The following is a 15,160-nucleotide window of genomic DNA, read 5'->3' on the forward strand; positions in this document are numbered from 1 at the left end:
ACCAATTTGACAATAAATTTCATATATTGAAAAAAAAATTTTTTAAATAAAAAAACAAAAATAAAAAACAAAAACAAAAAAAAATAAATAAAATAAATAAATAAAGGAGTTCATGACCACTAATCCATCCCTGCAGGAGATCCTAAAGGGGACTCTGTGTGTGGAAAGCAGCAAAGGCTCCAAATTACCAAAGACATCACCACAAGCCTAAAACTTACAGATAACACAAAGACACTAAATCCATATATTTCAATACATTCTGTGAATGTAAAAGGACTAAATGCACCAATCAAAAGACACAGGGCATCAGAATGGATGCCAAAAAAAAAAAAGATACATCTATATGCTGCCTAAAAGAGACTCATTTTAGACCTGAGGATACCTGAAGATTGAAAGTGAAGGGATGGCAGGGTGCCTGGGTGGTTCAGTCAGTTAAGCATCCGAGTTCCACTCAGGTCATGATCTTGCAGTCTGTGGGTTCAGGCCCCGTGTCAGGCTCTGTGCTCTGGAACCTGCTTCAGATTCCATGTCTTCCTCTCTCTCTGCCCCTCCCCCATTTGCACTCTGTCTCTCTCTCTCTCAAAAATAAATTAAATTTAATTTAATTTAAATTAAATTAAATTAAATTAAAAGAAAGAAAGTGAAGGCATGGGGAACCATCTATCATGCTTTGGGATGTCTATCCACTGATGAATGGATAAAGAAGTGGTATATATACACAATGGAAAACGACCCGGCAATGAAAAAGAATGAAATCTTGCCATTTGCAACAACGTAGATGGAACTGGAGGGTACTATGCTAAGTGAAATAAGTCAGAGAAAAACAGATATAGGTTTTCACTCATATGTGGAAGTAGAGAAACTTAACAGGAGACCAAGGGGGAAGGAAAAGAAAAAAAATAGTTACAAACAAGGAGGCAAACCATAAGAGACTCTTAAATACAGAGAACTGAAGGTTGATGGGGTGGGGAAAATGTGATGGGCATTAAGAAGAGCACTTGTTGGGATGAGCACTGGGTGTTGTATGTAAGCCCAAAGCCAAAGCCAAGAGGACACTGTATACACTATATGTTAGCTAACTTATATAAGTTAAATTATATATTATACATATGTATATATAACATATAAGCTAAATTATATATTTAAAAAAAACAATGTGTTTGGACTGAAATTACCAAATTAATATCGACTGTTATTTACTTAGGATGTTTATATATGAACCTCATGGTAACCACAAACCCAAAACCTATGATAGATACACAAAATAAAAAGATAAATAAAGCCAAACAGAACACTACTGGTACTCATCAATCACAAAGATAGAGAACAAAAGGTTCTCTATCTGCTGGTGGGAATGAAATATCATGCAGCCATTTTGGAAACAGCTTAGCAGTTTCTCAAGAAGTTAAACATAAAGTTACTATGTGGCCCAGCAATTCCACTTCTAAGTATATACCAAGAGAACTGAAAATGCACATCCACATAAAACCTTGTACACACACATTCATAGAAGCATTGTATGTAATAGCCACAAAGTGCAAACACCTCAAATGTCTACCAAGAGATGAAGAGATAAACAAATATGGTATATCTATACAATGGAATGTTCTTTAGCCATAAAATGGAATGAAATATTGATACATGCTACAACATGGATGAATCTTGGAAACATGCTCTGTAGAGAAGCCAGACACAAAAGGTCAGGTATTGTGAATCTACTTATATGGAATGTCCAGAAAAACAAATCTGTTGAAACAGAAAATAGATTAGTGGTTTCCAGGGATCAGTAGAGGGGCGAAACAGGGAGTGACTCCTAATGGATAGAAGATGTCTTTCAAGGTGATGAAAATGTTCTTGGAATTACATAGGGGTGATATTGCATAACTTTGTGATACATGAATACAGAAAACTGCCAAACTTTACACTTTTAAGAAGTGAATTTTATGGCATGGAAATTATATCTCAATGTGTTTAATTTCAAAAAGAAGATGATCTGAGCCAAAAAGAGAGTCCCCCCCCAGGGCAGCTCTATATATTTCTAAGATATACTGCCCTGGTCTAGCCCAACACTGTCTCACCCCTGGATGACTGCAGTAGTGTCCTATTTGGTGTCCCTGGTTCCACCTTTGCCTCCCCACAGAATATTCTCACATAGCAGCCTACGTCAGACCATGTCAATTTTTCCAGTGAAATCCTCCAGTGGCCCACATCTCACAGAGCCAATAACCTTTCATTGTCCCTAGAGCCATCTGACCTGCTCCTAGTCACCTCCTACCCCTCTCCCTTGGTCCAGCTATTCCAGCCACAGTGACTTCCTTGCTTCTCTCAGAAGAAGGTGAGCTCATTCTGACTTAAGACTTTATCATTTGGTGTTCTGTCTAGAATTCTCTTCTCTGACATTTCCCCAGGACTCATTCCTTGACTTCATCCATTTCTCCATCGTCTAGCACCAGCAGGTCATTCCTCCAAAGGTCATTTTGTCAGCTGACTGTATCCCCAGCACTAGTAGTGCCTGGCAAAGAATAAGAGCTAAATCAATTGTTGTTATCATTGTTACTGTGGGCATTAATAATAACAAGTTGCAGAGGAGGGGAGACTGTGCCACTCCCTTTGAAAGTTGAGGCGCCTCACAAGGATCCATACCTACCGAGAAGGTAACTCTATCTCAGCACAGAAATGGGCCAAAGAAGTACATAGGGGAAGCCAAGATTTACCTCAAAAAACCTTTCAAGGGTGCTTCTGCATATGGGCAAGTAGTTTAGAATGTTATTGATTATATTACATATGTATCCATTACATGGAAGGCTATTCTATAAATTCTTTGCTGCTAGGCCTCGATCTGGTTCTCTTTAAACTCCCAATAGCAGCCTTTCTCAAGCTGTACTATTCATAGAAATTGCCTGAGGATCCTGTTAAAGTGCAAATTGATTCAAGAGGTCTGGGGTGGAGCCTGAGACTCTATGTTTCCAACAAGCTCCCAGACGATGCAGATCCTGCTGGTCCAGAACCACACTTTGAGTGCCAGGACCTTCAGCATCTAGCACAGGGTTTTACAATGTTGATTGATTGATGGACACTGGTGGATACTCGGTAGGTGGCAAGGCAGAGGGCAGGTTAATAGGGAGAGTTTCTGGCATTAGCAATTAGGGAAGTAGAAACTAGAGCCTCTCTCTCCCCCTCCCTTTCCCCTTAGTCTTACTAAAAGTTCACTTGCACCCATCAGACACTATCCCTTCTCTGAGTTTTCCATCTTTTACTAAAGTATAGAAAGATGATGTACAATCCTTCCAGACAAATCCCTGCCCTTCACATTGTTGGTGCAGCATGCCCTGGCAGGGTGACCATCTCATCCGGTTCACCTGATATTTTCCAAGTTTTAGCACTAAGAGTTCCATGACCCCATTTTAAACTGAAAATCTTGTGTTCTAGGAAACCCCTCAGTCCCAAGAAAACAGGACAGTTGGCCATCCTACCTGTGCAAAGCACTCTGCATAGGGAATACGAACATGACAGGGTCCCATGTCTGCTCTTGAGGGGTCTGCAATCTAATTTAGGGGGTGGGGTAGGGGGGTGAAGTTGAACAAAGTTTGAGTGATGCGATGTAATTTTATAGGAAGATCAAAGCCTCTCATAAATCTAGGGAGAAAACTATTTTAGCCCCTAAATTCAAACCAATAATTATTGGGTTCACAGAGATTATGATCTTTGACCCTGAGTATCATCTGATTCCTTCCTGAAACCACTAAGAAATAAGAGGAAGCTTACTCTGTTTTTGTGCAGAGAGGGGGTAAGGTGGGCCTCATAATTCACTGTGCTAGGCAAGGTAAAGTCAGAAATGAGCTGTTCCTTTGAGCAATGGGTCTATAGCCAGGAAGTGATGCTTTAAAAAAAAATGTTCTAAGCCACAGTTCTTTGACCAAGAGAATAAACAATGACAAAAATCCTAGACATTAAGGAAAGTAGTTTTGTTCTAAAAACCTTATATCAACACATATCAGCATGAGCATTCCTGAGATGCTTGCAATCTGGATGGGTTGTTTTTAACTAGTTGTGCCCCTCAGAAGGCCTGGAGAGATCCTTGGTTCCCATAGCACTAATGTACAATCCTTGGGGCCAATGCTGATAAGACCCACTTCTCTCTGTGTACCCCAATGCTCAAATGGTAGTAGGCTTTGCATGCTGGCCAAGTATCCAACTGTACATCAGTCTACAAATATTTGTGTACATAAGGCCTCTGCTTCATATCTGCAATTTTTTTTTTTTTTACTTTTAAAGATCCTTTCCCACCTGTTGGCTCATATTAGTCTCACACAAAAGTAGGAGGCTTGTAAGTTAGACATCATTAGGCCCACTACATAGCTAAGACAGAATGGCACCACAGAAGCAGGATACTGAGCATTTAAACATTCCTGTTTGCATTTAGCTCCACCTCTTTCTATTGGAAAGCCTTGGGCAAGCCACTCTTCTTAGCACCACCATTATCTCCTCTAAAAGATAAAGATAATAATTCCATCTTTGGGGCATTTAGGGAGTGTGACTACCCAGAAGAGGTACTTAATAAAGTTATTAGGAAACTAAATCCCATACAAGTAACTGAAACTCCTAAGGTCACACATCTGACTTTTGCAGGACAAAAACCCAGGTACATGTCCTAACTTCCAAACTAGTATTGTTTTCACTAGACCAAACTGTCCCAGTGATTCAGTGACTAATCCAGTTATGCCTGACATCATCAGCCAACTATGATTCTTTACGTGGCACGTGACTTCATTTAAGTTCTCAAGTCTGTTGCTCATTAGAAAAAAAAAAATGCTGATGGCAGAAAACAAAAAGTTGTGAATCACAGTGGATATAGAATTTATCACACAACAGGACTAGATTCCTGTATATAGGCAAGAATGTTAGCTTCAGGGAGTCAGATGCAATGTGGGGTGCTCCCCAGATTACCAATTTCTGCAGCTCTAGAAGGTTCCACAGCATCCAATCTTGGTTCCACGTGTAGGAAGAGGCCTTCACCACTAGCATTTATGGCACGACCAGAAGGTCTCACCAACATGGAGATTGGATGCATTCCAACAGGTAGCTGCTGTGTCTGACAGACCACATTCGTTTGGTTTGAGAAAATAACTCTGCAATTCGTTTTGTTCACTGTAACATCCAAGGCCTGAGGGTCAATAGAGAAACTAGTTCCAAAAATATAAACTAGTAGGTCCTGGTCACCATCTTAAAGAAGGAAAAAGATAAAAAGAACAAAGTTCTCATCACTCAGTGATATACTCCATTCAAGAAAACTCTAAAATCAAATGTTCATTCCCTCTCACCTTCCCCTCCCAAAATTCAAGGAGTTGAATGCTGACTCAAATATTGAGCATCTGTATTTATCATTACAGTATACAGCCCCCTTTTGAAATTTTCTCTAATAATAAGAGATCACTAGTTAATTTTTTAATGAAAAAAATGAAAATAAACATTTCAAAACAAGGGACAAAAAGAATAAAACATTGTACATTACCAAAACTCTACCTGATTCCATTTCACACCATGACCATAGCATTTAGATTGGACAAAAAATATACTTTCTGCTGCATCTCACAACGTCCACCCCATGAACTGATGCCCCTTCCCAAGTACATGGTCTTTAACAAATCTCTCTGAATCTGAAGTTCATGACCACCCCAAGGCCAAGTCACAAGTCATACCAAGGGAATACCACACAGAGTGGACCTGGGGAGTTGACCCTTCAAGGTACTGGAAAGAACAGGAACCTGAGCAATGGGCTGGTATGTCATTCACGTGCACAACCACCTGAAAAAAGGCAAAGTAATTAAAGGCAAATGTATGCATTTCATGTGCTCGAGAGTATTCATAAAGCACTTGTGAAATTTGCCCAAATTAACATGTTTAATGACTCATTTCTTCTCTTTCTTCTATTTCCCAGTAACAAACCCTAGTGAATGATTCAAACATGTTAGGCTTTCTTAAAATGATGGTAGGTATGCTGAAATCTAACATTTCTACACTACGCTAAATCTTGAGTAAATTTCCTCCCTGTAGTAAATTTAATAAAATTCAAACTGCACAAGGACCTTTCTTTTATCATTCTAGATTATATTCAACTGGATACTTGTGAAAAGTCCTTTCTTTGCTGGTACATGCCAACAAAGTAGGCACCTTCCTTCCACCATACTACATAGATATGTTACTGAAGAATACAGTGTACTTGGACATTGGTTTGGGGTCTTTTGTCCTCAAATGGTAGGTCCCCACTAGGATACTACATGACTTTTCCTCTCACTGTTACTAATGTTAATCTGGTAGAATTCTACAATACTTGGAGATGAGGAAGGTGAAAAAGATGGGACTTGTTGGATGCTCTACATATAAAACATGGATTAAAAGCACACACCATAGGAGCACCTGGTTGGTTCAATCGGTTGAATGTCACACTCTTGATTTTGGCTTAGGTCATGGTTTCACAGTTCCTGGGATCAAGCACCGCATTGAGCTCTGCCTTCTTGACCCCCAGCCTGCTTGGGGTCCTGTCTCTCTCTCTATCTCTCCCCCACTTGTGCCCATGTTCATTCTCTCTCCCTCTCAAAATACACTTAAAAAAAAAAACACACACTACATTATAATACTGTAGGGAAAGGATATTGGGATGGCATGAAGGCAGAGGTGATAACATTTCAGTTTTGGGGTGCCTGGTTGGCTCAGTCAGTCAAGTATCCAACTTTGGGTCAGGTCATGATCTCATTACTTGTGGGTTCAAGCCCAGTATCAGGCTCTCTGCTATCAGCACAGAGCCGACTTTGGATCCTCTGCCCCCGCTCTCTGCCCCTCCCCCACTCTTCTCTCTCAAAAATAAATATTAAAAAGAAAAAAGAACATTTTCATTTTACCTATTTTATTCATAAACACACACAAAATATAATCAAAATGTTGGCAACTATTAATCTTTGGTTTGGATACTGAAGTACTGGTTATATTATTCTTTATAGTTTTCTTATTTTACAATTTTCTCAAAAGGAGATGACTTATAACAAGAATATGGTCAGATGAGAAATACAAAAAGATATTTTTAAATGTTTGTTTATTATTTATTTTGAGACAGCCTAAGCAAGGGAGGGGCAGAGAGGGAGGGAGAGAGAGAATCACAAGCAGGCTCCACCCTGCCAGCACAGAGCTTGACGCAGGCATGAGATCATGACCTGAGCCAAAGTCAAGAGTTGGACACTTAACTGACCGAGCCATCTGGTGCCCCCAAAAAAGACATTTTAAAGAGGAAAAGACACTGACTTAGCTCATTTACTTTCCAGTCCCACTGTGTGGAGGTATAAATCCTATGTAGCCAGAGAGGCTCTCCATTTTTTGTACCATAATAATAACATCGATAAGCGTAATAATAGCATGCTGTGTTTACAAAGAACTTATATTTTTGGAGTGTTTTTCATGCACCGTGGAAATAGAAAGATGACAGCCATAATCATCTGCTTAATGCATTGGAAAACTGATCCTTGAAACTGGTCCACGTTACAAAACAGGAAGGGACTGGGGCGCCTGGGTGGCGCAGTCGGTTAAGCGTCCGACTTCAGCCAGGTCACGATCTCGCGGTCCGTGAGTTCGAGCCCCGTGTCAGGCTCTGGGCTGATGGCTTGGAGACTGGAGCCTGTTTCTGATTCTGTGTCTCCCTCTCTCTCTGCCCTTCCCCCATTCATGCTCTGTCTCTCTCTGTTCCAAAAATAAATAAACGTTGAAAAAAAAAATTAAAAAAAAAAAAACAAAACAGGAAGGGACTGAGACACTTGAAACTACTACTTGTACTTTGGGTGGGCCATCCACTCTCACCTGAGTGCACTGGTTGGCAGTAACCAGCATGTCTCCAAATATGGGTCCAAGAAAAACTCCACCATCATAGACCACACGCATGGTTGCCTCAGGGTTCACTCCAGTTAGATTCTCATCAGAGACCTGAGATGGTTACATTTCTGGTGAATTCTGTGATAGAACAGAAGTCTAATCTAATGGAAGTCTATATCTAATGATAAAGTGTCTTTTCACATTTTATTGAAGGTAACCAGATAGCTAGAAGGTGAAGATGGGGTGACAAGGGTTGAAGCCTGGAAACATAAGAGTAAGTAACAGCTCATGAAAGCCCCAATAGACTAGACGAATATCTATTTGCAAGCAGAGTTGTCAAAAAAGGCACAAAAAACAATCTTCTCTGTCTTGAGATATTTTATTTCTATACACTTTTCTATTTTATATGTTTGCAGTCCAAAATATTAAAATAAAAGGTAAGGGAAAAAAGTTCTATGAGAGGATTCTCATCCTTCTTCCAACTCCACTCCAGTATTTTGTTTGAAAACCAAATGACCTACAATACCATGGAACAGGGATAAAATTTCAGCTTGGGTTTCATTTTGTAATAACCAAATGCTAGATGATCATTAGATTATTTTTTAAAACCCTAAATATGCAAGAGCATCTGGTTTTGTAGTTATCCAGAGACAGCAAATCCTTTTCTAAACTTCCTTCTGCTGTGCCATCTGCCTCCATGATAATCTAAGTCAATCACATCTGCTTAAATTATCCAATAACAGATGTAAAATTATTATATGGTGGACACTGACCAACAACTACCTACCCTAAGTTAGGGAAGGAGATGTTGGGTTTAAATTGCTTTTTTAGGGACATGAGATACAAAACATGTCTTGAAAACTTCCCCCAAAAAGATCATTGAACCCCTTTACTTGAATATTAGAACAAAATAGATAATTTGTGACAGTTTTCACTCATGTAATTCTGGGGTTTTTTCCACAAAATTGCTTCAGAACACCAAATCCACACTACCAAAAGGGATACCATACATACCCTGATGAAATTGGGCAAATCTCCAACCTGGTTGGACCAGGAGAGGGTCCACACACGTTCATAGCAAGACTTCAGGTCCTCCATTACAGTGAAGTCACTGACGTTGAGGTACCTAGATGTAAAGTTATCGGCATTGTTCTGTAAGAGCTTGCGCAGGTGACTAGCTGAAATACTCACAGGAACATCTGTGGGACAAGATTTTGATACATAAAAAAAAGATACTAATTACCACACAGAGTTTCATCATTAACATTACAGAGAATAAATGTCAAGATGCCCACTAAATATGCAGAAGACCCTCAAGTTCAAACTATGCCTTCAAAAGAAATCCCAGCCCAGTTAAACCATTTGTTTCCTACAGCAAATACAAGTAGCTGCCTACTTTTTACATTGTGATACCTTTAATCAGGATCCCATCTCACAGCAAGCACAGAGCATAGTCACATCAGACAAAACTATCTCAATTGTCAACTCAAAATATACACTCCAGACACCCTGGTAATGCCTGAAAGCCTAATTAAATATTGGGTTTTCCCTGGAAAAACTTAGCCGACCCTGTGAACAGAGAAAAGCTGGCCACTTTTCACAGGGGGGGGGGAGGGGTAGGCGCACAGCAGCTGACACCCATAAAAACTTAGCCAACCCAGCTGAGGAATGTTGGCATTTCACTTTGGTTTCTCTATTAGAATTCTTTTAAGCTCAACCACCTGCTTCCCCATTCCACATCCCCACAGAGAAATAACAACACTCTGTGCTTAAGCCCTGCTTGTGTTTGAACCCTGATTCTTGCTTTACCAAAAGTTTCCATTTCATTAGCTACTCCCAACAGCCCTGTGAGGTAGGTCATTTGGGTATCCTAACACCTAACTTTAGAGATGAAGAGAATGAGACCCAATGAGATTCAGAAGCTTGCCAACCAAGCGAGACAGAATTACACTTAACCCAGAATACCTTCCAACTACTCAAGAGTCTTCCTCTTGAATTCCAGACTGCCTTGGAGTGTTAATACACCACTATATTTCTAAAGGACAAACAAGAGTCTCCTCCTTTTAAAAAAAGGTTGTTCTGGGGTGCCTGGGTGGCTCAGTCAGTTGAGCATCCGACTTCGGCTCAGGTCATGATCTCATGGTTCACGGGTTCAAGTCACTCACTGCTCACTGCTATCAGACTCACTGATAGGACTCACTGCTATCAGAGTAGAGCCCACTTTGGATCCTCTGTTCCCCTTTCTGCCCCTCCCCCACTCACTCTCAAAAGTAAATGAACATTAAAAACAATAATAATAATATAATAAATTTAAGAAGGTTGTTCAACATTTACCTAATGGGGCCATTGCCACTTCCAAAGGCCAAGTTAAGGCGGACTTTCCTGGATTGTTTTCAGTGAAGTGAAGAGCATCACAATAGAACATGGTGGCAGGAGGAGTATGTGCAGACAGGCTGCAGCTCATGAAAAGGGAAGCAAGACCCAGGGATGGGGCTTTCATTGACACAGGGCACTATTGGCACCTACCCTTTATCAGACACCAATATCCCATGGCCTTCAACTTTTTCTAAGTGGCCCTCTTAAAACACACCTTTCCTGTCACCCAAGAAGATTCTCGCGAGTCCAGCATCTTTCTTCTTGGAAGAGCAAAAGACTTTTGGACCATGTGCCAATTTTTACACAGCCACTCTTGCACTCTCCTGAGCCTCCTTTCCGATTCTCCTGTGGTTTTACCATATAAATGGCCTTCACTTCTATTCCTTGTTCTTTGTGAAATGTGTTTATTCTTGAAGATTTAGAAAAGGTTCTACACTAATCACATTGAAAGCTCTTTCTACATTGTTATGACCACTGACATTCTCAATAGCATATGGTGTCACCATGGAGTTTACTTTGGAAGGACCATGGCTACTGTAGATCTTGGCCTAGGACTGATCTGATAAATACCTGAGTTCACATCCAGACCCTGCCATCAACTACTTGTATGACCTCTGGGCAAGTTCCAGTATGTTAGGCTCAATGGTGGCCTTCAGAAAGATAGGTCAATGCCCTAATCCCTGGAACCCATGAATATTTCCTTATAAGGCAAAAGAGTACATATTATACTATGTTGCAAAAGATGTGGTTAAGGATCTTGAGAAGAGGAGTTTATCCTGGGTTACCCAGGAAGGCTCTAAATGCAATCATACATATTGCTATAAAAGAGAGACAGAGGAGGTTTTGAGACAGAAGAGGAAGAGACACTGTGACCACAGGAATTGGGGTGACTTAGCCATGGAATGCAGGCAACCACCAGAAGCTGGAAGAGGTAAGAAATAGATCCTCCCCTAGAGCCTTCGGAGGGAGTGTGGCACTGCTGACGACTTGATTTTGGATCTGTGGTCTCCAGAAATGTGAGAGAATAAATTTCTATTATTTTAACCCACGAAGTGTGTGGCGATTTGTTATGACTGTCCCAGGAAGCTAATCCGCAGAGTTTCTACATCTACAAAAAGTTGGGATATTAACAATAATATGGTACTGTTTTTGTCCAGATCTTTAATTGTAAGGTCACTTTCAAATGCTGGAGAAATCAACAAAACAACTTTAAGACTGTCACTCTTCCTGACAATCTCTCAAGGTGTTGTTCACCTGGGAACGCCCCTAAAAATGGAAATGAGAAATTGGTGCACTCCAGTTGCCCCTTTACCAGGAATCACTGTAGTAGGGAGTTGGATGCGGAAGTATCCTCCTAAAGGTGGACTTGCCCTCTGTATTCTCTGGGTTGTCACCTGGACCAGCCTGGGTTCTTCTTCTTCACCTCCAGTGGGCAGAGAGCTGTGGCATGTTAAAACCAAAGCATTAACCACAGTAACCATCAAGAAGTGCCACTCTAGAAAGAACAGGACTCCATCTCGAAGACCAAGTAGCCCGCCGTGTTTCCAGGACACAATCTCAACCTTCCAAATACTGGGCGTCCCTGTCCCATCATGGAAGAAGCATAAATATTAGGATTCTTTCAGAGTGTTCTACCCTTCCCCTGCACTGATCCTGGGAACAAATGGACGCAGAGTAAAAAGTGACGACTCCGGCCTCCACACCTCTGGCCCTGAAGCACCGAGGGGACAGAGAACTTGGAATCCTCCAATCCCACTTGCATCACCAATGAGGAGTCAGTGCCCTGTTCCACAGATGCTTCCCCACTCTCTATCCCCGCCTGAAACACAGGCCACTGCATCTAGCCAACTGCTTAGCTAATGCCTGTGTACACAGTGCCTACCGAATCTTGCTTTTAATATAATAAATGGGCCACTATGAGACAGAATACCATTCAGCCAATGAAATCACATTTTAGAAAAATTATCACATTGCCCATTAATGATATGGGGAAATACTTAATTCATACCATTATGTGAAGAAGGTACATTGCCAAATATAATACGTAATTTATGGTCCCAATTTGAGGTTTAAAAAGCAAATACAGAGAGCCAAAGCATAAGACACTCTTAAAAACTGAGAACAAACTGAGGGTTGATGGGGGTGGGAGGGAAGGGAGGGTGGGTGATGGGTATTGAGGAGGGCACCTTTTGGGATGAGCACTGGGTGTTGTATGGAAACCAATTTGACAATAAATTTCATATATTGATAGATAGATAGATAGATAGATAGATAGATAAATGAATGGATGGATGGATGGATGGATGGATGGATGGATGGATGGCAAATACAGCACCAGGGTGGCTCAGTTGGTTAAGCACCTGACTTTGGCTCAGGTCATGATCTTGTGATTCGTGAGTTTAGCCCCCCCTCAGGCTCTCTGCTGTCAGCAAGGAGCTCACTTTGGATCCTCTGTCCCCCTGTCTCTCTGCTCCTCCCCTGCTCACTCTCTCAAAATAAATAAATAAACTTAAAAAAATAAAAAGCAAATACGGTATAGAGTATACATATTATATATACAAAAACTGCTTAGGAAAAATGGATAGAAGATGAATCCAGAGGCACCTGGGTGACTCAGCGTCTGACTCTTGGTTTTGGCTCAGGTCATGATCTCACGGTTTCTTGCGTTTGAGCCCCACGTCGGGCTCTGTGCTGACAGCATGGAGCCTAATTGGGGTCCTCTGTCTCCCTCTCTCTCTGCCTCTCCCCCCAGTCACACTGTCTCTGTCTCAAAAGAAATAAACTTCCCCACTGGAAGGAATATGCGTCCAACATGTTAGAAGTTATCTCCAAGCACAGGGATTATGAATGATTTTGTTTTTACCTTTTTCTAAGTCTTTTCTGTATTTTCTAAATTTTCAACAATGAACACATATGGTTTCATCAATATTATCTGAGAACTACATGTTGATGTACATAAATACAACTATAAACAAATAGTGATGGTGTCTGCATTGGGGGATGAAGCTAGCAGAGGCCAGGCCAAGGGGGTCCTTTCTTGCTGAGGTGGGAGACTTCTAGAAGTAGTTAAGGGACTTGATGAAATCTCAGGAAGGCATGTTTCCAGGACCATTCTATTGTGGATCTGTTCACAGTAACCTAAATTAGCCTCTAGCCTGAGTTAAAGCTTTGGCACTTGGAATGTAGGACTACAGCCTGGCTAAGATGGCTGGCTGCCTGTCCACCTCAGCTCCGTCACTCCTTGATTCTATTGATGGTTTTCACATCTTTCCCACCCAGAGGGCCCTGGAACGCAGAGTCAAGGAAAGTAGACCACAGATTCAAGCTCTCTGCCCCTGTCTTTTATATGCCATCCCAAGCATGGTATGTATGAGTAGGACTCATTTTGGAAGTTAGAAAATGATGGAAAGAAAATTTTTAAAGGCAGAGCATCTTAATTCTTCCGTCCTATTAGGGTTTAAGCGAAAAATTAGAAGAACAACTATGTGAAAAATTAAAAGAACGAACTAGAGCATACATGTGTCCAGGAGTTTGGAGGAGCCTGATACTTAGTTACTGCTTTGTAAACTGGGGATAGACTCTGTTGACTATTAAGAAGCAATGCTTATGGGCATCTAGTGCCATCTGGTGGTAAATTCTTAGAAATAGCTATTTTTATTCCTTAGAGTATTTCATTTCACCTTAAGAGAGTCCAATAAGATTAATATATGGGAAATGAATGAGGGGAGTGAACAGAAAACAGTGGTAATGGGAACCACTGAACAGCATAAAAATACAAATACTTTAAAACAAATTCACTAGAAATTAGTTCTCAAAGCATAGTCCCCAGACCAGTAGAATCAGCATTGCCTGAGAGCTCATTAGAAATGCAAATTACCAGGCCCCCCTTCAAACTTAGGGAGTTAGAGATGAAGTGTTTAGGGCCGAGCAATTTGTGTTGTAACAAGACCTCCAGGTGAGTCTGCTCCTGCATTCCTAAAACTGAAAACTGGAGCGTTAAGCAACAAGTCAGGTAGCTCTTCCTGATTAAAATCCCACCTCTGTGTCCCCACAGGTGAACTAACAATCCTAAGAAGGGACAAGTAAGCAGAGACCTCTCCCTACCTTGCAGTGATGAGTGGGAGCTCCTGGCCACAACCTGCCAACCAAAAGCTTACGTTGTAGACCGGAGGGGATCCCACCACAGAGAGCGACTCCACCAGATTCCCACCTGGGCAAGCTGTTCCAGAATCTGCCTGGGAAACTAGAGACCAATGATGTGATCGTTAGCAAGCAACTCAAGATGGAAGGCCCAGTGTGTGGGATATCCCAACTGCAGATGCTGAGTTACTTAGGTCTCAACACACATTTAAAGCAGAGGTTCCTACATATCTGCCACCATGAAAAGCAAAGGAAGAGTAGGTAGAAGGAGTCAGTTCATACCAAAAGGAAAATATAAAGGCATGGTTTAGGGAGACAAAAACGAATTCCATAGCAAAGTTTGATAAGCCCCAACCCAGACAAACATCCCTCCCTAGGCTGTTGGAGGCACCCACACAGAGATAACCCATCGTCGTGTGGACTGCTACCCTTTCCTTCTTCCCTTTCCAAGGCCACTGGCAACTCCAGGAATGTACAGCTAATCTTCTTCAGGAACACTGAGCACACAGACACATACTGGAGGCATGTGAGTGTTCATCAACAGCATGAGTCAGCACGTGTGCAGAAAAAGTGCAAGCTGTGAAACAGACTACTGTTAAAATCCTGATTTTGTACTTCCATTTGGCTAAATATAGTGTCTCTGTCTCCTCTGTAAAGTGGGAATCGCAATACATCAGTCTGCATGGCAGGGAGAGTTTAGTGAGGTGGCAGAATTTAAGTGACCAGCACAATCTATTTTAATAGCCTCTTCCCCTGGGTAAAGGATACCTTCTCCCCCAAGACTATA

The 15,160-nt window shown here is 41.3% G+C and overlaps 1 protein-coding gene across 3 annotated transcripts in view; it reads right to left on the minus strand.

The window, feature by feature from the left end:
• The window catches only part of PKHD1 (PKHD1 ciliary IPT domain containing fibrocystin/polyductin), a 475,556-nt gene that overhangs the window by 410,294 nt on the left and 50,102 nt on the right, over nt 1–15,160 (minus strand). For all 3 annotated transcript variants that reach the window (XR_005789774.1, XM_040473753.1, XM_040473752.1), the window contains exons 22-27: nt 14,338–14,476; nt 11,546–11,673; nt 8,872–9,056; nt 7,846–7,968; nt 5,700–5,805; nt 4,948–5,223 (exon numbers count right to left, since the gene is read on the minus strand). Coding sequence is in view for 2 of the 3 variants with exons in the window: in XM_040473753.1 (XP_040329687.1) it covers nt 4,948–5,223; nt 5,700–5,805; nt 7,846–7,968; nt 8,872–9,056; nt 11,546–11,673; nt 14,338–14,476 (957 nt within the window). In the remaining variant the exon portion in view is untranslated. The remainder of the gene's footprint in view (nt 1–4,947; nt 5,224–5,699; nt 5,806–7,845; nt 7,969–8,871; nt 9,057–11,545; nt 11,674–14,337; nt 14,477–15,160) is intronic.

Source organism: Herpailurus yagouaroundi, unplaced genomic scaffold (assembly GCF_014898765.1).
Source record: "Herpailurus yagouaroundi ecotype Mexico unplaced genomic scaffold, PumYag 139, whole genome shotgun sequence".
Lineage (NCBI taxonomy): Eukaryota > Metazoa > Chordata > Mammalia > Carnivora > Felidae > Herpailurus > Herpailurus yagouaroundi.